At 37.0% G+C, this 26,855-nt stretch overlaps 1 protein-coding gene across 3 annotated transcripts in view; it reads left to right on the top strand.

The window, feature by feature from the left end:
* LOC125233140 (caskin-2) overlaps nt 1-26,855 on the top strand; it is a 235,905-nt gene that overhangs the window by 32,729 nt on the left and 176,321 nt on the right. For 2 of the 3 annotated variants that reach the window (XM_048139014.1, XM_048139013.1), the window contains exon 2: nt 21,978-22,530. The exons of the other annotated variant lie outside the window; for it this stretch is intronic. In XM_048139014.1, coding sequence (XP_047994971.1) covers nt 22,002-22,530 — 529 coding nt within the window. In that variant the 5' untranslated portion in view covers nt 21,978-22,001. The remainder of the gene's footprint in view (nt 1-21,977; nt 22,531-26,855) is intronic. 3 annotated transcript variants of the gene reach the window in all.

Genomic DNA, 26,855 nt, shown 5'->3' with positions numbered 1-26,855 from the left:
ACTAGCGCCACGGCAAAAAATTGCAACATGCTGTGGTCTGTACTGTACCGTGCGGTCGGTCGCCATGCGCTTCACTTAAGGTTATGGAGAATTTGGCGCGCGGTTTTAAAAATGTTAGGGCAAGCCCGGCTTTTGGGCTGTACCGCCACTGAGTTACAGTTAATTAAGTAATGTATACATTAATCTATTTCCGTTTATAATTTGTATATACAGGGCGTCCCACGGCGATGTAACATGGTACCTTAAATACCATAGATAGCATATTTTGCTGAAAGAAGACTTCATTGTATTTTTAAAACTTAGTAAAATTGCATTCATATTTTTGCATGCATTCAAAAATTGCATGGAAAAAAATTACCGCGTCGTCGGAGGAAAGTAAAAAGTAAAAAAAAAAAAATATAAGTCCTCAGTCCTCATAGTAAAAATAAAAAAAATTGAATGCAATTTTACTAAGTTTTAAAAATAAAATTAAGTCTTCTTTCAGCAAAGTATGCTATCTATGATATTTAAGGTACTACTTTCCCTCCATGTGGCATCGCTGTGGGACGCCCTGTAGAGTACTGTAATTACTTAAAAAAAAAATGTGTATTGTAGGTATCCCGTGTAGTGCCAGGTTAAGAATTATTAATCATTGAGAATTTCACCATCCCCTTTCCTCCCGTGGGTGTCTTAAAAGTAGACTGTGGGATATGGGTTTCATTGAGATGTGGGTGATGGACTGGCAACCTGTCACTGTATCATAATTTAGTTTTCTTTCACCCCGGAATTGCCAAGAGTGGCACTGAAACTTATAATTTCATGTCCTCTGCCTACCCCGTTTGGGAATACAGACGTGAGTTTATTGTAGAAATATTTAAGTAGAGGGAATAAATGTGAGTGTGTTAAGCAAAACGTCCCACTTTGTCAGTTACTATTAAGGCGAGATTTACTTGTATCTTTATATGAATAAACTGACAAAGCGGCTTTATGGCAATTGACATAGTGGGACATTTTCCCATGCACATTCACAAATCATTTAGAAAAGTATGTAATAAAAATAATATTTTGGTTTTACAATTAAGGGCCTCAATTTTGAAAACAGGCTGCAAGCTAGGTAACTACATATATACACGAACTTAAAAAAATATTACAACTCTAGTCTACTGTAGTAACAAATAGGTGGATCTGACCTGAGCCACAAAATCACCAAAGGGGGAACGACCACTGCCACTGCCAAAAACTGTACTGATCCTGCACTGCCTGATGAGAAATTGTATGTATAGGTACATACTTACTTTTTGGAGAATGCATCCGTAATTATGTCTTTTAAGATGGCTATTTGTGTAATTAATTTTGCTCTGTGTCCTATTACAGGAACCAGTTCTTTAAGGTCTTCTCCTGATAACAACTGCAAGGTGTCAATATCGATACTGTGCTCTGAAATTAAAACATACACATGTCAGCATACCAACGTTCACTGGTGAAGGATCCGCATTTTCAGATCACATTGGTAGTTATGGGTTACAATTGTTATTCGTTGAAATTGTTGGAAAATTCTATTGTACCTATATATTATAGGTACATAACTACCAAAGTGATTTGAAAACGCGGGGCCGCGGGCACGGAAAGGAACCTAGTGATAGACCACTCGTTTACTATTCTGTTACTATTTGGAACCATCCACACTCATGAGACGCATGTTTTGCGGCGCGCAACGGACGTCTCCCGTCTCCGCCACGCTGCCTGAATGTAATTCAAAAAACATCTCCTCAGTACATTTTGTATAGGAAGGACGTAAGACGCGCCCCCAGGAGGCGCGGCGGCGTCGCGGCACGCGCCACGTGCGTCTCATGAGTGTGGATGGTCCCTTAGGTGGATATCTACTTACGCTACATGTAATTAATTAATGTTATTTAATGATGTTGTTACTTACCTTTAAATTTATCTATGTACATAGGGAGACCCCACGACTTTAGATACTCCTCCATCGTTGTTGTGGTACTAACATTGGCACACGAAGCATCACGCTCGGAGGTTCCGGCTAAATCCGCCGCCGCCGCCTCCTCAAATTCACTCATATTGTGCACCCGCCCTTGCCTCCAAGGTTTTCTCACAAAGAGCATGAATTTAAGAATACGTTTATTAATAACAACCGGATTACCGGACTGACAAACTTGCGACGCCTGCCGAGATGAGAAAGGAAACACAAACAGGAACGAACAGGTTTGCTTCGGTCCGTTTCACGTAAACAATCGCTCGTGCTACAGATAACAAAAGTTTTGTACCTGTTTTACTAAACATTACGTACTTTATAACTATAGTTTTTATAAATTCGTACATTTGATTAAGTAAGTAACAAAGAAGTAAAATCACTTATTTGTTACAAAACTATTTATTACTAATAAATAAAGTAGTAAATTGAAGACAACATAATTGTTTGTCTAATATTTGAATGAAATTGTTACCTGGTAGTTAGGTAAGGTAAAATTATTAGTATGCTATTAGATTTGGTTAAAATCAATCAAACACTTTAACAGTCTGCAAACATATACAGTTTGTTGGAGCAACAATACATAGTTTGGTAAAACGTAGTCTAACGTACTGATAATAATTAAGGATACATTTAAGTTAATTATAAACAGACAGTTCTGTTGCAGCAGCTCTACTACTTCGTTTAAGTTGATTAAGTTAATAACAGCCTAATATTAAATTACTGCACATCAAATACAAAATAACATGACTAGTATTGTATTACACCACAAAATTAGTTATGTAAATTTTACTAAAATTTGTTTCGCTATAACTTGAGTTCAATTATTTCTGAAATAACTTAATTAGTTCAGTTAATTATTTCTTTCAGTGTACTTGCTCTTTATTATTTAACTTAGTTAAATTTAAGACCTAAGTTTCCAGTGTCACATTTTGTTCACTTGTGATAATTTGATAAATGCTCTCAAGAGTTGTTCTCAAGAGTTGTTCTTGTAAGGCGTTTAACCGATTTTTTATTTTATTTTGGAGACCCATAGTAACGGCACCCTGTAGATTCACTTATACACAACAATGAAAGCAAATAAAAATTATATTAATCACCACGCAGCACCACAATCGATTCTGTGGAGCGAAGTTTTTGCACGACTCGTTTTTTCATGATACGCAATTACGGCTACACGTATTACGAATAGCGATACTTAAATTATTCGTAATTGTAGAAGCTATGACGTTGCCTTAAGGTTTAGGAATGGTCAATATAATGTCGATGATAGTATGAACAGTCTTTCAACTAGAGAGGTATTACAAAAGCTTACCAAGCCTGTCAAAGAAGGCTAAGATGAATGTTGCTATCTTAAAAACTTATAGTACCTGTACTGTAGGCCACGTTACACTGGACAAATTTGAAACACATGACATAGTCCAACAATTTTATCGTTATTGGCATTCGGCTTTCTAATACAAGCTTTGTGATTTTGAAAGTACCTGTTTGATCGATGCATGGAGTTGTCTGATTATCGGTTCAATAATTATGGACATGTCACGCGTGACTTTGGGGCGATTAGAAATATGCGGAGTCATGGCGAGAAACAGTTTAATGAAAAGTTATGTATAAAAGAGCAGCTGGATGTTTTTATTTTGATGGATAGGTAGTCAAAGTCGAAAAAAACAGATTTCGAAAAATATAAGAACATTAAAACTGAATGAAAGCAGAAGTGTCTCTAGAGACTGGGTCAGCTTGGATGGCGGATGGCGGCAATAAAAATATGTAGTTATAATAGTAACCTTTAAGATGGTGACGTATTTATATACAGTACACTCTACAAGTGATAAAGTTAAATAGAGTTTGTTACTGGTTATTAAGCCTCTAACCTAGTCATTAGACATTCTAGAAACTCCAGGAAAAGTTAACAGCCCTACGGCTGTGTACAAATTTCACTAATCTTGAAAATTTGAGTCTTTCAAAAATATCAAACACCGGGTTTTTTATGCAGCAAATGCTTTTCACATGTTTAACTATTATCTTTTAGATTACATATTTTGCATGGTGTCGCCCTAGTTACTTCTAAAAGTGAGGCAATCATGTCCCGTTACCGGATAACCGGAGTAACATCGACTCGCTAACGACTGCTAACAAGCTCACGTCTTCGTCACTCCAACTTGCCACCTTCGGGATTACGTCACCGAACAATTCGACTTAACCGCAAACCACAAAATAAACAATGTGGCTAATGGACAAAATGTCTAACAAAACTGTTTGAAAGTTACAAAATTAACAAATGCAGTTCCGTTTAAACTACAACAATTCATAATATTGACAACTAAGAGGGATAGTAGATATTTCAAAACCAGGAAATAATTCAAATAAGAACGCGTCTCGTTAAAATCTTTACAAACTTTTATTCTCATACCTTTACCCCTCGAAAAAAAAAACAAGGCTCGGGAGAACAAGAGAATGTTTAAATAACTGTCAAAGCCCGCGTTTTTGTCACAGGATCTCGTTAAAATTTGAGAGGAATGCACAAAAACTGACTTTCATTAAACATCTGTCCGCGTCAAGATAAAACAAAGGCGCATCGTGCACTCGAAATGCAAATGGAGAGATTGCCAAAACTTCGCAATTCCGCTACTCAATATGGACATCGCTCGAAAGCGGGCCGTTGTTCCACTCTACCTTATTCGCAAAATGTAAAACAATACTTTTATATTAAACTGACGTCAAAGGCCTCAATCTCCATACTTGTAGCAGTAGCAGTACTCAATACAGACTTTATTGATTCAATCTAGATTGACCTGTCTGTGCGAACGTACATTTTTTGTTTATCACGGTTGTTTTCTAACAGCAACTGTGGGATTTTCAAATCTATTAAACCTGACGCATCATGCCCTGGGGTAATTTAGGCATATCACTGTCTCGCTTTCACTGCTTATGAATGACCTGGGGACCCTCCTCGCGCCTCGTGACACCGGGCGCTACACAAATCGTTCCTCTTTCAACGCTTTCCCCGTCTTGTTTCCGTGAAGTTTCATTTACAAGGCTCTCGTTAAAGTGTCCGCGTCGCAACAATCAACGCGTCGACAAGGATCCTCAGGAATATTATTCCAGACACTTGCCAAACCAGTAAAAGGCTGTCTCAGCTTACAAATAGTTGTTACGGATCTTGAGATCACAGCTAAACTGGTACAAAATCTTTAGAAATGTGCATACCTACTATAAGACCTGTAAGTGAATTTACAACCACCGCAAAATCAATGATTCTTTCGCAACCACCAATTGCTCTGTCAGTTGATTTTTCTTATTAACAATTTGCAATCGCTTCGATATGATCTGTTATTACTGTATTTTTATTGGATCGCCCGGGGATATGTGTAGCTTATTTTATTAATCACTTGCACTTTCTCCGGGGTCAGGTTATTGTGTGGTGGTCACCCTGCAGGTAATTTGGCGCTATCAGTCGGGCAGATTTCTCCACGGCTGATGGATGGGTCGCGCTGCCCCTGTCTCGTTAGTAAGGTTCTCTGTTATTCTCGTTGGTTCTTTGCGAGGTCGTGTGGAATCCAATGTAATATGACCTCAAATTTGTAAGCATCGTCAAACAATTTGAAATCGCTTTTATAATGGTTTTCTTGAGATATTTATTATCCTGGTTGGAATTACCGCGTGCTCAATCTTCGTAAGATTTTTTTGTGTCCTGAACTTTCCTTTGTCTCTCGTAATTAACCTTTATCTATGTTTTAGTGTCCCTTCATTCGTGAACTTTGTAACTTAAGCCTGGTAATGTTCGTGCTCCCACATATGTCATCGTCGTCGGATGGCGTGCCTTCGTAATTGCCGTATTACATGTCACTGCGAGCACGCTACACAGTTTCATTCACAAGATTTTATCGTGTCTACATGACTCGGATCTGATTATTTTGTACAAATTAATGATTCAAAGCATTGGATTTTTTTCTATTAGCGTCAATCAGTAAGTTATTGTTATTGATGATGTGATGACTCGATTTCTGAAATTGTTTGATTATATCATTGGCTAAACCGGTGTCAGTGTACAGTTTTGTTTTATGACGTCAATGATTTTTAATAGTTATTATCAATTATTATCAAATATGTTTGAAGTTTTTGCCACAGAGCCATGGCTCAGACAGCTTGCAAGACTACTTTAAAGTGAAATTGTCTTTCAGTTTCAGTATTGAAACAGACATAGACTGGTACATTAAAAAAAAACTTTTTTAGTTTTACTGTCCAGGTTAGCAAGCATTTTGTTTTGATTACGTTACGCATTATTATTGTTTAATCACTTATTACTACATTACTTGCTATCTTTAGAATAAATTAGTCCACAACAGGGTTAATAGTGCCACTAATATAAATGCTCTCATACTCATAACGATAACGGGAGCATAACACTCCTTTGTTACTCGCCGTTGTATCACTTTCTTCTAATTTATCGCTCTTATTATGCTCACATGCTCTTGTGAAGGTAGTAAATATAATAAATTGAGTATTTTTTATAAATTTCGTCATTAATGGCTAATATTATTCTTTGTCATTATATGTCAGTCTCAGTAGTCATAGTTTGTTTTTCTTCATTATTATCAGATCTACCTTATGTACTAAACATTTATTTATAAGGAAACATGTCCTCAATATTGTCTTCGGTTACCGCGATAGTTACTCATGAAATAAAACTATAGAAACGGATTAAATCGCGTATAATGAATTTAAAATACATCCCGACGTTTCGAACTCTTTACAGCGTTCGTGGTCAACGGGTGACTGAGGAAAAATTAAAATGTGCAAAAGCTACCCACTTACAAGAAATATTAACGAACCATGACCACAAATAATATAGATTTCTAAGGCAGGTTCACACACTATTAATAAAGCCAGTTATACAATATTCAAAAATTTTTACCATTACTCTGTTAAAAAAAAAAAAATAATCAATTAATCTACACAAAATTGACAAAGAAACAAACAAAATTTTTGAATATTGTATAACTGGCTTTATTAATAGTGTGTGAACCTGCCTTAGAAATCTATATTATTTGTGGTCATGGTTCGTTAATATTTCTTGTAAGTGGGTAGCTTTTGCACATTTTAATTTTTCCTCAGTCACCCGTTGACCACGAACGCTGTAAAGAGTTCGAAACGTCGGGATGTATTTTAAATTCATTATACGCGATTTAATCCGTTTCCATAGTTTTATTTCAAACATGTCCTCGTTTAATTTTTTATCGAAAGTGTTTGTTAACACCGTACTCAACAAATCTAATCTACCTGATCGAACTATCAAACAATGAAATACGAACCGTGTAATCGCACCACCGTTCCAGTTCAAAGCCGTCTTTACTTGCCTTAAGTTACGATTCAAAATCGCACTTAACTGTGTGTCTATTGTAGTGTAGCTAGTCTTCAAGTTGCTTACTCGAATAGAATTTATGCGTGGTGAGGGAAATTAGCAATTATAAAATAAGCTGAGTCACTGTGCATCGTACAATAAAATTAATATTAATGATCGCTCGATGCCGGTTTACGAGCTTTGTAAAGGTGTACAGTCAGAACTCAATATTGCCTGCATTTTATGCCTGTGTATATAGTTCATTTAGCAGTCAGTTAAGTAACTGTAACAACATCAAAACTTAATGTGAATGTAAATTAAATAATGAAATACTACAGTAAAACGTCGAGACGTCGAAGAGATTATTCCAAGGTCAATCTTTCTATCTTCTCAATTGATTTCTAGTCATTACTTTATCCAAACCGTACTTGGTCAGAATCCATCCTTCAGCAACATTCTAATGTAAACAGCACTTTTTAACAAAATATGTCGACAGCATAATATCGATTTAATAAGGCACGTTTCCCGACTGCCAAAGATATGTAATTTGGTCGTGCCCATATCGGGAGCATTGAAAGCATTGCGCAAGCCGCGCGGCATGCATCTACATCACTTGTCTTAATACGTGGGTGATGTTAATGGCGAATTCATTGTAAAATAATACTAGTCTTTATGGATCAGTCCAAAAAGAGGAGCGATGTAAGTTAATGCAACCCTAATATGGGTCTTCTGGTAGTGGCCGTTTTTCCTCCTTTGCTGTGTATTTCTAAACTTTGACTTCTTCCAGTAATTAGTATTATTCCAATTTTTCTAAGATTCGCTTCCAATTAATCTGTCGATTGTTTTTGTTTGTCTCTTGATCTCTTTTGAAAATGCAGTTCATTTTATTTGTCTGTTTTATTAAAATAATGATGTAAGTTTATTATCTTCATTCGTCTTTTTATTATTATTTTCCACCTCTATTATTAGTAGGGACCTACAATAAGAGTCATACTTCAGGAGGAGATTTGACGGCTCAAATCTTCAAAGATATAAACCGAAATGGAAACTCGTAAACAGCCACCGTTTCAGTCCAACTACTGGACTGATTTCGAAATTATCAGCCAAACCATCTCGAGTTATTTTGGCCATAAATTACCACTCAACAAAGCGGAAGAATAATGGGAAATATAATGTCCCGAGGAGGAGGGAAAGTGATAAATAATTATGAGTGTTGAAATATAGTGATAATTTTAGATCGTCTGAAGGGTTCGAGAATGCAGCGTGGAGATATCCTGTATCGAGGATTTATAATCCTGCTCGATATTTAACACATACTTCTACAGATTATTAATATTTTTAATTTGACTAAATATAGTTTGGCCCGAGCGACGCTATAACTTATCAGGCACCAAAATGCTTGGTATACCTAGTCATGGAGCCGCGAGACATTGCTTATGTTATGAAGGTTGTTACATTTAAATAAACGAAGTCCATATTATTCTCCTTTTTATAAAATCACTAATGGCTGAATAAAAAAGGTTAAGAGAATTGTCAATAGCTTTTTAGGCTTAGTTCTTTTCTCTTTGTTGTATAAAATATTCGACTTACAAAGTATTCATGATTTCAAAATAGTCTCAAAGCTTTAGGAAGAAATCACGCACGTGCTCTCATTCTTCTGATCAAAAATATCCCCAACCAATAACAATTCCCACTTGGCTTTTAACGCCGTTGAGTTGAGTGGCCATTTCATTATGCCTTTGCGTTCCTAACGCACTAAAACAGTCATATAAACGTCATTTTCTTCTGGACATACGTCGTTTGTACGCCGTTTGTTCCTGTTTGTTTGTACATGTCCTTCATATCGAGCTGTTTAGTCTAAAGTGCCACTGGAGACTGATTTTAGAACGTTAAGAGAGCGCATTAGTGTTTGAAATTATGAATAGTCGAGTGTTTGGTCGTTGCTTAGTTTCGACACTCTGAATGATCTCGAGTACCTATAAATTCTCTTTAATTCCTGTTTTCTAATCTTAACATAATTTTAGAGTCGTATTGGACATTTATTCTTAGAGTAAAATTATCAAAATACTGTAAAAGATATGTTTTCTATACGATACAAAGACATTGTCATCCATTTCAAAGTTCAAGACAATGCAAGTTGACATTTACAACGTTACACTTCCGTTGAGTGATTTTTCACATGTGAGGGGTTTAATGTATTCATAAAAGTTACATTTTGACTCTTATAACCTTCGTTGTTTGTTCTTTACTTTAAAGTTTGACTTAAGTTACGTTTATGTCACATCTATCAGTTTTGTAACAACTAACAGGATAAGATAGAATCTCTCCAACAAACTGCAAGACAGTTTGGCGAGAAACATAACTGTGAATAATATAATGTACTTATTTGTTAAAAAAAAAAACCTGCCGGTAAATTTAGTGATGTTGAGTGGCCCTTATTATAGTCGTATGGAAATCGTATGAAGGTGGATTAGTTAAAATTGTACTTATAACATTTTCTAAAATGTCAATGTAATTACTAAGTCATAAAGACGATAATCATACTTGTAAACATTGGAGAACGTGCTTCGTCTATGTTTACATAAGCAATGGCAACAGCCGTTAGACTTTTAAGTCAATTTTAAGTATTCTTAGAACTAATATTACGTCATTGAACTACTCAGTCACGGTCAACGCAATTTTTACCTAATTCTGCTGTTTGTAACTTCTATTGTTATAAATTTATAATTGTGTAACTTTAAATACCTAGGTATAATTAGTGAAGCAAATACTATCCGTCATAAAAAGAGGTATTATGTGATAATATTTGCAACATTTGTTTTTGGAATCATATGAAACTAATGAACTGTTGTATAAACTCAACAGTAATAATGATTAATCTATAGTACCTATAGGGCACTTATTAGTGCAATAGTTATTGCTTCCCATACTTTTAAATAACGTAACTTTCAAGGTTCAATCCGCCAACTCGATTCATATATTGAGTTACATATTGTGCAATATTCACCTACATATGAGTAATTAATGTGTATTTGTTGATATTCAACCTTCTCGTCATCGATCATTATAATTTTTAGCCCAATACAATTTTTCACTATCTGTAGTATGTGTAAGTGAGTCGCCATCAGATATATTGCAGCTGTCAAAACTATCACAAATATCGGAACACGCCTCTATTGTTAGTACGTACGGTCAACCAATTTGAATCCTAGGACACTCTAGAACCCTTTCTTATTGACATCGTACTGTATCTGTCAAAGAAGTCACTTCGACGTTTACTGTGAAAAGGTTTTACAGTGGCCTAGCATTCAAATTGGTTGACTGTACATTAAGTTGTTGCATATTTGTAAGACCTTTGGCAGCTCCTATATCTGATGGTGACTGTACTACACCTTGAAGTCTATCAAGTTCTCATTACGAATATCTGGAGCTCGAGAGTTTCCAAACTTGTTTACATAACCGCGGCCATTATGGTTGAAAAACGTCGAGGCGCTAATTTTACGCACGAGCGGGGCAAAAACTGGCCCTTCATTATAAAGGGCCTGCGAGCGGAATGAGTGTTTTCCTCCACAAAAGCCGCAATTGCGAAGATATTTGTATCAAAATGCAACATTGTGTGAATCGGGTTATTTTGAGTAGTTTCTTAAAACCCGTTGTAAAGTTTTAAGAAACTACTCGAACCGATTTTGGGTAAGGCACGCAGATAAAATAAAGACACTTCCTTTGCTAATTTTGGAGTAGATTTTTTAAAGATTTAATTTTTTGAGGCCCAAAAAAGGTGTTTGAGGCAACCTGGAATTATTAAAAAGTGAAAATAGAGTTCTTCAGAAGTCGCATAGTATTTATGCCAGATGATTTGGCCGGGTCCTTCACCGTGCCAGAACGGTACAAAGTGGTAAAAAAAAAAATTCCAAAAAAGGTTCTTGAGGCAGTCTGTCATTTTTACCAGTGAAAGATGAGGGTCTAAATAGCCATGGAAAAATAATGCCATGACATGAGGTGGGGTCCGTACCCTGCCATTCGATCTTGAAAGTCAATTTTTTAGTTTTTCGTAAATAACTCGTAAACGGTGGCCCACAGCAAAAAAATATGTTAAACAGAAAATATCTACATAAAATTTCCTACAAGAAAGGTTATGTACGTTTTTTCGATAGGATCAATATATAAACGGATAATTTAGTAAGAAAGTTTTTTTTAATCGATTACATGCTCCGTTTTTCGTCAACACCTCGTAAACGGTGGCCCACAGCAAAAAATTATGTTAAACAGAAAATATCTACATAAAATTTCCTATAAGAAAGGTTATATAACTTTTTTCGCTAGGATCAATTTTTTAGTTGGAAAGTATTTTTAAATAGATATTTGAGCCGTTTTTTGTTAATAACTCAAAAACGGTGGCTCACAGTCAAAAATAATGTTAGACAGAATTAATCTACATAATATTTTCTACAAGAAAGGTTCTATAACATTTTTCGCTAGAATCAATATTTTAGTTGGAAAGTATTTTTGAATAGATTTCATGGGCCGTTTTTTGTTAATAACTCGAAATCGGTGGCTCACAGCCAAAACTAATGTTTCACAGAATTAATCTTCATAATATTTCCTACAAGAAAGATTCTATAATATTTTTCGCTAGGATCAATATTTTAGTTGGAAAGTATTTTTCCAACTTCCCGGACCGCCGGCGAGTCGATCAGGGACGCTCCGGGCCTTAGGCCCTACGCGGAGCTCGGCCTTCGGCCTTCGCTCGGCTCGAAGCTCCACCGCCGGGCCTTCGGCCCGCCGGTTACGCTTGTTTAAGACACTTTTGTAAGGAAATTGTATGGGAGCACTTTATGCCCGCAGTGAAATTACTTGGATTTGGCCCGGGTGGGAGCCTAAAGGTGAGCTCCGTTCCTGCGGCCCTCCGCGGGGTCGGCCTTCGGCCTCCCACTCTGAAGCTCGCCCTTCGGGCTCGCGAAAATACTTGAAAAATTTATTTTGCCACAACGGCGGCCATCTTGGATTTTTGAAAAAATTTTTTTGACATTTGTATTCTAGGGGCCCATACCTCTCCGCATGCAAAATTTCAGCGCGCTCGGACCAACTTGAAAAAAAAAATCGGCCATTTTGAATTTTTTGATGCAACTTTTTTCTACTCGGGCTCCTGTATGACATTTGATCGAGCACCCCCCGGCTATCTCTTACGGTTTAAAAGTTGCCATACAAAAAAAGTGGAAATTTTTTTCACATTTGTAGCATTTTTCAAAAAATTTTTATATCATTCTAATCTAGACCCTAGAGAGATTCTATGACCAAAATTTGAGCACTCTAGGAAGTCTAGGATAAACTTGAAAAATCGACAAAAAAAAAGTCGGCCATTTTGAAAAAAAAAAATGGCGGCTTCAAAAACTACCCAGGGTCCTCTATGACATTTGGTCGAGCACCCCCCCCGTTTAGCCAGGCCGTCCAACATTTTTTGACCCAAGAGTCGCAGACCAGATTCCATATTTTTCCCACACGTCTCCCCGCTCCCTCTATACAAAGACACTTCGACCGTCTAAATCGGTTTAGCCGTTCTCCAGATATAGGGAGAGGTTAGAAATCAGTGGGGTTGCAGCTATATATAAGACCGTATGCCTGTTTGCCACCCACGGGATCAAGATTTGTTAAGTCGCAGTATACAGCATTTCTCGGAACTATCTAGCTACTTACGAAAGCAAGGAGCGCCGGACGATCGAACGCAAGTCCGTTGTCTACGAGCGCTCGGCGCAGACTGAGCGGGCCCGTATCAACAGTGTATTTTATTCGAATTTTAGGTGCTTTAAAAAAATGTCTGTCGACAGAAAGGTATGTCCTATATGTATAATTTTTTTCTTATATGTCAACAAGAAGTTCTAGTTTAGGATAATATTATTTAAGAGTTACAATAAATGCAGGAATCGCAGGAAAAATACATAATGTAAACCTCTTTTTATCGAAAAAATGAGGAAGATACGGAAGGTTATTTATCCACCATTTCAAATAAATCTTAAAATGTCAAACTATGATTACCTCGTACAGCACGGGGAGCATGGTCGCGCGATAGACGATAAAATAGCAGGCCGTCCATCGCACTATTTGTAAGTGCGATATCCGGACGGCCGCGGCCTGATATTTTTTCGTCTATCGCGCGACCATGCTTCCCGTGCTGGATATAACAAATAGGATTGTGATTTGTGATCATTTATTACCCCAAATAACATATTTAACAGCACAATCACGATTCTAAACGAGTGATCCCACTACGAAATTTGAAAACGTCTACCGAAAAAAACTGATTTGTTTTAAGTATAAAAAGACATATTTTAAAATATTATATTATGATTAACTAGCTTAAGATATGTTCTTTTAGAAACATTATCAGTTTTTTAATAATCACTTAAGTATAGTTTCATTATAGCTTTGAATGAAAAATGTTACATTTTGCAAAAAACGCTCTTCTTTAGGAATAAGGCCTCTTAACCTTGGTTGATTCCGTTTCGCGCTACTTAGATAGAGGGATGCAGGTGGACGTGCTGTACTTTGATTTCAAAAAAGCCTTTGATCGCGTAGATAACGACGTACTCTTAAGCAAATTATGCAGCATTGGTTTCTCGCCTAAACTGCTTTGCCTTTTTGCTAGTTATCTACGTGATAGACGGCAATATGTGCAGCACGGATGCTTTGTGTCGAGTGCCTACCCCACCCGTTCCGGGGTCAGTCAGGGCTCTATTCTGGGTCCTCTGCTCTTTGGTGTTATGGTCAATGATCTGGCCTTGGTGCCTAAGCATGCGCAATGCCTACTCTATGCTGACGACCTGAAACTAATTTACAGGGTCCAGGAAGATTCTGACTTACAATCTTTACAAAGTGATATTGATCGGGTTTATGAATTGAGTCTTGTAAACAAACTTCTGAAACTTCAGTTCAATGTTGACAACTGTGCGGTTATGTTTTAGATTCCCACCTTAACTTTCATGAGCACATGACAATGCTTGCTGCAGACTGTTACCGCAGGCTTGGGTTTGTTGTCCGCAACGCCAAAGAATTTGACAATCCCAGGGACATAAAGCTTCTTTATACTGCCCTGGTGAGAAGTAAGCTTGAGACAGCCTCAGCCGTTTGGAATCCCCATGAAGCGCCCTACATCCTGCTGCTCGAAAAGGTCCAAAAAACATTTTTGCGTTTCTTTTATAAAAAAATGTACGGGTATTACCGATTCTTGTACCCAACAAAATTCCTTTTGGGGACGTTGGGTTTCTTCTCGTTAGAAGTTAGGTGTAATGTCGTGCTGATGTCTGTTGCATGTGGTATTTTGAAGGGGGAGTCAGATTGCCCGGTTTTAGTATCCCAGCTGGTCCGTCTATTTGTTCTCTCTGTGACGAAATATGCTTTTCGTGAATATAGGCACCCCCTACTGGCGGTGCCGGCCGCTCGCACCGTGTTTTGCCGCAAGTAACCGCTAGTTCGTGCACTGCAAATAGTGAATGAGTTTTTAGCCGTGGCACCTAATGTTGATATTCTTGCGAGCAGATGGGCGTTTATACGCGTTTATATCGCATCATACTCTAATTTGCTTCTGACATACGCATTATACAATAGTAGGGCAATTTTCACGTCACTGAATTGTGCGGCTGTTCTCATGATAAAACCTAACGTCTTGTTAGCCTTCTTGCAAATGCTTATGATGTGATCGTGCATGTTGAGCTTAGTATCCAATCCAATACCAAGATCTTGGATGGCGGAAACGTGCTCCAGCGGAACGCCAGAAAGATGGTAGCTCGCTGTGATCAGGTTTTTTGACCTAGTAAATGTGATGGCTTTACATTTCTTAGCGTTAAGCTCCAGCTTGTTCTTAGCGCTCCACCGTGACACTGTATCCACCATCTGCTGGAGAAAGTCGCAGTCCAAGGAACTATCTATTGGCAACATTAACTTGAGATCGTCAGCAAAGAGGAGAAAATGCGCCCCAACAATACTACTGCAAAGGTCGTTTACCATAATAAGTTAACTGTGTCGGACCCAAGTTGCTCCCCTGGCTAACTCTCGAACGCGTATAATATTCTCTAGACCGGAAGTTCGACATTTGCACGTATTGGCTACGATCTTTCAAGTAATTAGCAAAAAACGACAAGAGCTTTGGGGTGAAACCGAGTGCTGCAAATTTCTACAGTAGTACGTCATTGTCGACCAAGTCGAATGTCTTTTTGAAATCGAAGTATATCGCATCTACTTGGTGGTGCGAGTCCATCTTTTCCAACATGTAATCAAAAAAACAGATATGGTTCGTGGCAGTAGACCGGGCTATACGGAACCCATGTTGAGCGTCATGTTTTGATTTTGCTGTTTATTTAATATTTAATTTTGTGTTACTTGTTGTAATGTTTACTTAAAATTCACGGTGCTTTAGTTTTGTATACTGTCATACTGTGTAATTTTCTTTGTGTAAATAAATAAATAAATCTATTTAATTATTATTGATCCTAGCGAAAAAACGTACAAAACTTTTACTGTAGCAAATTTTATATTTGTTATTCCCGTTGAAGATTGATTTAGCGGTGGACCACCGTTTTCGAGTTATTTGCAAAAAACGGCTCGTGTAATCTATTTAAAATACTGTCCTATTAAAATATTGATCCTAACGAAAAATCTTACATAACGTTTCTTGTAGCAAATATTATATAGATTATTTCTGTTTAATATTATTTCTGGTAATGGGGCACCGTTTTTGATGTTATTAACAAAAAGCGGCCCATGTAATCTATTTCAAAATACTTTCCAACTTAAATATTGATCCTAGCGAAAAAACGTAAAGAACCTTTCTTATAGGAAATTTTATGTAGATTTTATTCTCGTGAACATTTTATTTAGCTGTGGGCCACCGTTTACGAGGTATTTACAAAAAACGGCCCATGAAATCTATTTAAAAATATTTTTCAACTAAAATATTGATCCTAGCGAAAAATCTTATAGAACTTTTCTTGTAGGAAATATTATGACGATTAATTCTGTATACCGTTATTTTTTGCTGTGAGCCACCGTTTTTGAGTTATCAACAAAAAGCGGCCCATTTTAAAATACTTTCCAACTAAAATATTGATTCTAGCGAAAAAACGTATACTTAGAACCTTTCTTGTAGGAAATCTTATGTAGATTTTTTTCTCGTGAACATTTTATTTAGCTGTAGGCCACCTTTTACGAGGTATTTACAAAAAACAGCCCATGAAATCTATTTAAAAATACTTCCCAACTAAAATATTGATCCTAGCGAAAAATAATATAGAACCTTTCTTGTAGGAAATATTATGAAGATTAATTCTGTGTAACATTAGTTTTGGCTGTGAGCCACCGATTTCGAGTTATTAACAAAAAACGGCCCATGAAATTTATTTAAAAATAATTTCCAACTAAAATATTGATTCTAGCGAAAAATGTTATAGAACCCTTCTTGTAGGAAATATTATGTAGATTAATTTTGTGTAACATTAGTTTTGACTGTGAGCCACCGATTTCGAGTTATTAACAAAAAACGGCCCATGTAATCTATTTAAAAATACTTTCCAACTAAAATATTGATTCTAGCGAAAAATGTTATAGAACCTTTCTTGTGGGAAATATTATGTAGATTAATTCTGTATGACATTATTTTTGGCTGTGAGCCACCGATTTCGAGTTATTAACAAAAAACTGCCCATGAAATGTATTTAAAAGTACTTTTCAACTAAAATATTGATTCTAGCGAAAAAACGTATAGAACCTTTCTTGTAGGAAATATTATGTAGATTAATTCTGTCTAACATTATTTTTGGCTGTGAGCCACCGTTTTTGAGTTATCAACAAAAAACGGCCCAAATATCTATTTAAAAATACTTTCCAACTAAAAAATTGATCCTAGCGAAAAAAGTTATATAACCTTTCTTATAGGAAATTTTATGTAGATATTTTCTGTTTAACATAATTTTTTGCTTTGGGCCACCGTTTACGAGGTATTGACGAAAAACGGAGCATGTAATCGATTAAAAAAAACTTTCTTACTAAATTATCCGTTTATATATTGATCCTATCGAAAAAACGTACATAACCTTTCTTGTAGGAAATTTTATGTAGATATTTTCTGTTTAACATATTTTTTTGCTGTGGGCCACCGTTTAAGAGTTATTTACGAAAAACTAAAAAATTGACTTTCAAGATCGAATGGCAGGGTACGGACCCCACCTCATGTCATGGCATTATTTTTCCATGGCTATTTAGACCCTCATCTTTCACTGGTAAAAATGACAGACTGCCTCAAGAACCTTTTTTGGAATTTTTTTTTTACCACTTTGTACCGTTCTGGCACGGTGAAGGACCCGGCCAAATGATCTGGCATAAATACTATGCGACTTCTGAGGAACTCTATTTTCACTTTTTAATAATTCCGGGTTGCCTCAAACACCTTTTTTGGGCCTCAAAAAATTAAATCTTTAAAAATTCATAGCTCGATAAAGCCCCGCTCCCCAGCTGCCAGACTTGCAGACCTGATGTTGGCTATGATCAGAGAAGCATCTGAGCACCTTTCCAGGTTGCCTCAAGGACCTACTCCAAAATCCTGCCAGCTCTTGGACCATAAAAGAAGATTTTTCGAACACATACAGAAAGATTATTTATATAGAACGTATTTAAAATGGGGTCAGTAATTTATTTTAACTCAAAGATATGTCTGTGTCACACGGCAGGATGTAAGACTGAGGAAATAGTATTCTAGCTTGAATCTTGAACAATAACCTAACCACAAAATTAAAATTTTGAAAAAACTCCCGACCGCGACATAGTAGACCGATTTTTATGAAACATGGCTAAGAACACTCCCGATTAACTCAGCTTTCAGACAAAAAAAACTTAATCTAAATCGGTTCAGCCGTTCGGGAGCCACTATGCCACAGACAGACACACACACACAGACAGACAGACACGTCAAACTTATAACACCCCGTCGTTTTTGCGTCGGAGGTTAAAAAGTAACCAAAGAGGAATTAATTTATAGTCCACAGTAAATTGAACAATTATAGTCAACATCTAGAAACATTTCCTTGAACCATTTCACCGAAACTAGAAAGCATGAATAAACCAGCAATTTTCAATTAGGTACTATGAGCTGCAAAAGTGCATGGAGAAATTATGTATTCATTGATAAATTGCAGTTGATATGATAGTACATATTACCATTATTTCATTAGCATTACCAAGTAGAAGTCTATAGAAAGACTTATATTAGCAAACCACACTTTATGACCAGTCCCTTTCATTGAATACGAAAATGCTCGTTGCCGTTGCATAGTAATGTAGACATTCATCCCAAACACAATTTACTTGTGATTTCACCTACAATAAATGCAATCTAAATAAAGGAATATTAAATTTCCGGCCTACAACGTTTTACATTTATTTTAAATTAAAACAAGACGTTTTAGAAAGTAACGAAGCTACAAAAACGCTTGCGGGTGTAAATTTTCACTCTGTGGCGCTTTTTGTCGCGCACTCGTCACTTTAACCACAGAAGAAATAATAGTAATAACGCACAGAAAGAACACTTCCTTCAAAAACGAAATTTGACCGCGGTTCAGGGTTGAATTGTTCCGAAAATTTAGGGTTGTCAAAAATCAAAATACTCGTACTTACCGTAAAGTCTGTGGTAGCGCATGCGAAAGGCCATCATGTTGTACGAACAAATAATTGCTACGTAGCAATGCTAGCGAAACAGAGCCGGAAACACCCGATCGGGACAGTGTCCGACCACTATTTGCGGGTATAAATTAGGATTGTGTCGTTCACGAACTATGAACTGTTAGGAATAAAATCCCATGAGTGACCGAAAGGAACTGAATCTTTCCGTGCTCTGTGAATCGGTCTTTGCTCATTTAGTTCAGTATCGGACCAGCGAGCGCGAGCGGTTCGGAACGAGAACGAACGAGCGCTACTTAGCAGAGCAATACAAAAACGTTAAGATTTCATATTAAGCTTCGAGTACTTAAAACCTTTCGGCCCGGAATAGTGGACTATTCGTATCCTTTTGACACTATTCGGTCCCATTCGTTCTGATCTTAGTGGTCCCTGGTCTGACTGAACTAAATGACCAAAAGACCTAAAAGAGCGAACTAGTTCGTGGGAGCGATTGAACGAGATCGGAGCGCTCCAATCAACGAACGAAACGGCACAAGCCTAGTATAAATTTTCTTGGTCTCGCTTTTTGTTATTTTTGTCGCGCGTGTCACTCCAACCATAGACAAATGCGTAACAAAACGCTGTAACAATGTTGTCGGCTAAATTAATCGTGTGAACCAGCGCGTTGTAGCGATCTGTTACAACTATTTAGTGTTTGAGATGGTTTATTGCCAATTGTGTGTAATGGCTTTATTTTCTTTACATGAAATGCTATGGACACAGAATTAGTTATGTGGCTATGGATCTGGGTATTAATGACATTTTCCCACGATGAAAAAGCATTCAGAGTCTCTAAATGTTCATGCTTATTTTTAAAACCTTTGAACGTTACGTTCTTTATTTGTATGCAAACTATGAAGTCTATATAGATCATCTAACTTATATTCCTCGCAACGTATGGACATAGATGGTTTCAGACTCTGCTTTATCAAAAGGTAGTTGTTGATCACATTTTTACACTAATCGGATTTATATATTTTTTTTAACAAAAAGAAACAGTTAAAACAATACAGCGCATTCACTTTAATCGTCCAGCAATAGCGATGTTCTCGAAATTCCACCAGACAAGACGCCGCGGATGCCACTAACTGGCAGGATACAGTTCCTAATTCGATAATTGTTTGAAATCCGTTGCGACGGCTAATGGGTCCACGTTGCACAATGTCGAACATTTTACAGTACAACGGAGATGAATGGAACTGGAGGAGTTTTGGGAAATGTGTATTTTGGTAGTTAAGATTACAAAACTTAAGCAGTATTTAAGCCATTTTTGCGCTACTCGCGCTCTTGTTTTCTATTTTTTTCCTCTATTATTGGCTACTACAGTTGCCCACAAACAAAAACCCATCAAAATAAGTGTGATTATGATACAACTGAACCATTAAATTCAAAATACAAATCTTGTGGGCTGAAGAGAGAGTGGCTTGAAGTAAATTGTGCTTCCAATGGGTACCACTCGTGCTGTGTTGGACGTTCTTTAGATGTAGATTGTCACGTGAAATGTTTTGTTTTTAATAACGCAAATGAAACAGATCTACTGTGTATTTTTTTGACTGTGACGGCTGAGGCAGAAGTTGCAATGGCTAGTTAAAAGTGACATGCTCATAACTAGTTGGTCAACTGCATTGAGCTCTGAAACTAACTACCGTATTTAACAGAGTGTCATGTCTGTAAACTAGGTATTTTCCTTGTTGTTCGTTTAAGTTTCTATTATCATCATTATAACTCGATAGTTAAAAAAAATCTTACTTAAATGAAAAGGGACTTCAATTGAAATTTTGTTTTATTAAAACTGCCACCGAAATCACTGAACCTCTTTTGTGTCTTAGTAGGGTTTCCTTCTTTGATACACATATAGGGCGCGAACTACCGGTCTGCAGTTTATTCATTTACTGGTTTGTTATTAATATCTATAATTTATATTATGACTACTTTTACGATGAATAAGGTAATAAAATATAAATTGAAGAGAGTAGAGGAAGCTCATTGATAATTTAATTGAATATTAAATGGAAAATTATTGCACTCTCTGCGACTTACTATATCGTATAGAAAATTTTCTCTTTAGGGCGTATCACACGAGAGTTTTTGACAACACATTTTGCTCTTATAGCTCGCTTTTTAACAAGCCTTGATCGTTTGAATGTTCAACAGAAAAAAAACAGTAGCATATTAAAAATAAAATGGTATTCAAAGCAAATTAAACGTCATTTGTAGACAGTCACGATGGCGAGCGATAGCGGCGGCGGTCGCATTGTTTCGTCGCAAAGCTCAGTGAAAAATGTGGCGTGACATCGCTAGATTTGTTCGAAAAAATGCCACTACCGCTCTTTATTGGGCATGTAAACAATTTTTATTATTATGTTACGCAGAAGTTAGACAAGTTACGGTATCGCCAAACGTGGCTCGCGCACGCAACCGACAAATTTTCGTGTTCACAGTCACATTCGATAAAGATTTCTTAAAAATACACCTTTAACACTTTCGCTACCAAGAACCCGACTGTCGGGCACACCGCTCGTAGAAGCGTAGCCGATTACATGGGTTTCCCCGTATGTAGCGAAAATGTCGTAGCGCCGCGTAGAGCCCGGTTTCGAAAGTGTTAAATTCAACCAGAATTAGTCTGTCAAATAATGACTCGTACTTGTTCAAATCTCGAGGTAAAATATTCTAAAAACAAGCTCAAAAGGCTACGTGAAAACAGCACTAGGAAATAAACATGACTCCGTGAGAAAGCAGCCGAGCCAAGGCCACAGGAAATTAACACTTTTCCTTTAATTAATACACACATAAACATGTTTTATTCACTCTAAGGAGCCATTTGAATTAATCAACGGAACAGCAGCCACGATAAGCAGAAACTACGAACCTCGAATGTTGAAATTAAATGTGCGTCTTGGAAAACAAAGGATCTGAATATCCAGTGTTGGATGACCTCTAATTAAAATTGTATCGTTCTCTCGTCAGGTTCGTGATAATTAAGAGTTCAGGATGACCATAGACAGGGCTGGAAGGCCGCCTGCACCGCGGCGGGCCTCCTCAACCTACAGAAGCTACGATGAACTCGGAATCATCGACAGAGGAAGACCGCTTCGGTACCGCCACGGTGGCATAGAAGACCTCACAGGCTTAGAGTCCAGAACCTACAGAACATACAACGCACAGGATTTCGACGACATCACCGTAATCAGCTCTGAAGAGGTCCCAAAACCTAAGAGGAAAACGATAGAAGGTTTCGCAAACGGTTTCAGAAGAACATTTTCCGTACGAAGCAGAAGAGAGGAACCTGAAGGGATTCCCATGGACACTTTCAGTACTCATGAGGATAATTTTGCTACAGTTAGAGGAGCGCCTTTTGGAAGGCGTCGCTCCTTGTCGCGTGATAGAGGAAGCTCTTTACTCGCTAGGAGTTCTTCGGAAGGGGATGTGAGGCCGGTGCCTGTCCGGGCTCCGGCGCCGGCGCCTCGGCTCCACCGCTGTCTCCGCGCCCTCGGCGGCAGCTGGAAGAACCTTTTACTACGTGAGTCAAGACATAATCACCCCAGAGTGTCATTTAACAAGTTAATCATCCATTAAACTCGGTCCATGCGTTCTAACCTTTGGAAATCCGGTTGCTTCTCATTATTCTGTTATTTAGAGGCAGTTAAGTTTACAACTGGGCTGTCGGACTTAATTATTGGGCGACGGGAACAAATGACCAGGGGTCGTTGTAAAAGCTTACCAAGCGCCGGTGAGTGAAACTCGGACAAACCAGCATAAGCCTAGTCTGTAATATCTAAAGGTTTTAGAGTGTTCTAAGGTTCAAGGTCAACTGGTTTTAACGAGTAAGACTCTCCGGCCTTAGGTAAATGGTGTGTAAGTTCACACAAAGCAGATTAACCGCACAGCTTAACATTAAAACGCTTTCTTTTATGTAAATTAACCAATTGTTTGTGGACGATGTATTTACCGAGCGTTTATTAAAGCGCCTATTAATTTGGTTTAAGATTTTGAGCGGAATCGATGGGTTACATTATCATTTAATCGTTTGTATTAATCATATCCGTCACTTGATACTGTTATAAATTGCGGAATATATTTCATGGCTAAATCATGACACGCGTGCTAATTGGGATTATTGAATTAATTTATATTGTTGGCACTAGAGTTGGCATTAATAAATTTATGGTATTAACTCCCGAACTATTTTTGGTCGATTACGAATGAAATATTGACATTTCATTATCTATATAGACCTAGGCTGGAGATTGGGATTATGTCCTAGAATATTTTGTAAACTTGTTTAAGGAAAAAGGGTGAAGGCTACAAAAATATGATTGTAAATTTCTATTAATTCTATTACATATATGATATATCGTATATTTTTTTGCTAAACTAAGTACGTTTCCTGTTGATTGGTCGTACGTAGAGATTATTTTATTACCATGAATACAATAATCTTTCAAAGTATTTATATTATTTATTAAAGTATGTACAAAGTCTAGCCTTAAGACATTCCATCATATTTTTTAATAGATCATTTAATGGTTTTCCTCATGCCATACCTACAAGTATCATCGTGCATTCAATTGATAACTTAGTATTTATTTTCTATCTGCAAACTGCAACATCATGATAATTATCATCGGCCCTAAGTTATCTTCCTCATTTATGTATTTATGTACATAATTACAAACAACATTCCGTTCTATGACTCAATCGACGAGCCAAAACAAATACATTTAGGTATTTGATTCCTCATTTTACAATTTATCTCATTACAGTACAAGTGAATAATATATATAGTTATTGGTTACATATTTATACGTTAAAGGATTGTCTTAGTCGATAAGGAAGTATACAGAATAATAAGGCTTAAAGTATAGACATAAAATTGCCAGCGTAAGTTTATTTGGAAGTCAAATTATAATGCCATCAGGTCATCACTATATTTTTACTTTTAATATCGTACAATATTTTTTACTATATGCACTCTCATAAATTAATTCATTTAAAATTCGCCTCATACCATCGAGGGAAGTATATGTAGAAAATGTCAGTTGCCACAAATTATTTAACCAATTAACACTATACTTATGGCTTGGTGTACACCAACCCTTACTTTCGGCCATCCCGACAATGCATATGTCCCAGCGCACATTCCTGTTCAGAATCCTGACATATTCTTCAGATTCAGTATGCACATTATCATTACTATATCTGTGTTCAGATCACCGGAGTCAGCAAACTTTCATCCTTGAACCCTATATGGACCCTAGAATGCTATTATCATACAAATGGGCTAATACAACCTGCGATTACCCCTTATTATGAAGCTGCCTCCGAATAAAACATTTACTTTCAAATCCTCGCATCTCATAGACATAGTGATTGCAATATAGACTTTGGATCTTCGTGAGAGAGATAGTAATTTAACTTAAAGTGAAAAATTGATAAGTGAATGTAGTTGAAGCTTCATATGCTTAACGACTACACACATTTAATGCTAACCTAGTGTTAACGTTAAGTAAGTTTTTGCGTAAGGCTTTAGTAATGGAACTTCGCGTATTGACGTTGGTGATGACATCTTATTATTTTATGGTGCTGTAATTACATCATGCTAGATTTATCTTGTAGTTATGTTAGAATGAGATAATCTAGCCTCTTTTTAGGGTTCCGTAGTCAACTAGGAACCCTTATAGTTTCGCCATATCTGTCTGTCCGTCCGTCCGTCCGTCCGTCCGTCCGTCCGTCCGTCCGTCCGTCCGTCCGTCCGTCCGTCCGTCCGTCCGTCCGTCCGCGGATAATCTCAGTAACCGTAAGCACTAGAAAGCTGAAATTTGGTACCAATACGTATATCAATCACGCCAACAAAGTGCAAAAATAAAAAATGGAAAAAATGTTTTATTAGGGTACCCCCCCTACATGTAAAGTGGGGGCTGATATTTTTTTTCATTCCAACCCCAACGTGTGATATATTGTTGGATAGGTATTTAAAAATGAATAAGGGTTTACTAAGACCGTTTTTTGATAATATTAATATTTTCGGAAATAATCACTCCTAAAAGAAAAAAAAGTGCGTCCCCCCCCCTCTAACTTTTGAACCATATGTTTAAAAAATATGAAAAAAATCACAAAAGTAGAACTTTATAAATACTTTCTAGGAAAATTGTTTTGAACTTGATAGGTTCAGTAGTTTTTGAGAAAAATACGAAAAACTACGGAACCCTACACTGAGCGTGGCCCGACACGCTCTTGGCCGGTTTTTTCATAGTTGAGCCATGTAATTCAGCATGATGGTGATACTAGATTTTGATGATAAGTTTTTTTTCTAGCCCATTTTTGTGTCCCACTGCTGGGCAAAGGCCTCCCCTTTCTTCCCGCCATCTCTAATTTGATCTGCCTTTATTATAGTTAAATATAGTTTATTATAGTTTATTATCTTAGTTCAATTTAAATTTATCTTTTGTCATATCTTCTTTACATCCAGAAAGCACTTTTCTACTCTATAGTATATGTAGATGAAGAAAATATACAGGAATTTCCATAGCTGGGCATTAACTCGTTAATCCGTTAATCGTTAATTAACGAAGTTAACATTTCGATTAACGGATTAACTTTTAAGTTAACTTGACAAAATGTTAACGGACTCGTTAACTTCCGTTAAATTTCTCCGAGTCCGTTAAACGTTAATCTAGTAGGGCACAGGCGCCATCTGCGCTGCGAAAAACACGTTCTGAACGCTACTATAAAAGCCCGAAGTACGGCAAATCCTATGATTTGCCGGTAAATCCTAGGTTTTACCGATGTCAATTGCTAAAAGTCCGAAATATTACCTAAAAAAGTATTCTTCACGTGGATTTGCTTTTACTAACTTTGATTCGGTGAATCCTAAGCTTTACCATGGCGACTGTTGTAGTGATAGGGCAGCAAATTCGAGCCCTATTTACGACCACATTCGCTTCCCTAGCCTCTACCGCCCAAAGTGCCACAACAGTCCCGTCACCGCCAGCATCTCTCCTGACACAGCTCTTGGCAGTAGCTCAGGCGATCACTGCCTTCCACGTGCAGCCTAGAGTTCAATAGGCTAGCTGTACTTCGGCATTTTACAGAAATATAATGCGATTTATACGTTATAGTGGATACTGATGCAACTAAATATTTAAAGAAAAGTTCATTTTTTTCACGTGTTAACGGATTAACGATTAACTTTAACTTACGTTAAATTGGTCGAAATGTATCGCTTTAACGATTAACGAAGTTAACTTTTTTAGTAACGGATTAGCGATTAACGAAGTTAACTATTTGATTAACGGTGCCCAGCTATGGGAATTTCACCCTTAAAACTACAAAAGCGAGTGAACTTGTTAAGAAAATTGCCCCTTTTAATTTTCCGTTACACCGCACTTGATAGTTTGAACTTCGAACGCTAATGGTACTACAAGACTGGTACTCTGTGAACTTCGAGCGAATGGTTTTAAAAGAAACTGGGGCTAGTGGTCTACCCCATTGGGAGAGTTAGACCACACTTAGAAACTGATTTGAACTTAGTATAGTTCAAAATTTAGCTCTAGATAATACACTATGAATAGGGTATAGTCGTTGCGCTTACCAAATCAGACTTTTTGTATATTTTTATATTTCATACACAATAATTTTGTTAATGAATAAATAAGTATGAACTATGATAGTAATTGTGCACAAATTTTTGTCTTTTTTGCTCCGTAACAAGAAACAAGTAAAATCGATACGTCACAGTATAAAAAAATCTTGACTTTACTTGCTCTTTGAAAAAACACTGACCTATAGGGACCTACATATTGTAGGCCGTTAAGTAATGGAATCCTTCTGATTGTTGAAAAAAAG

This window comes from Leguminivora glycinivorella, chromosome 14 (genome assembly GCF_023078275.1).
Source record: "Leguminivora glycinivorella isolate SPB_JAAS2020 chromosome 14, LegGlyc_1.1, whole genome shotgun sequence".
Lineage (NCBI taxonomy): Eukaryota > Metazoa > Arthropoda > Insecta > Lepidoptera > Tortricidae > Leguminivora > Leguminivora glycinivorella.
The sequence above is the reverse complement of the archived record's forward strand: the minus strand, read 5'-3'. Positions and strand labels throughout refer to the sequence as shown.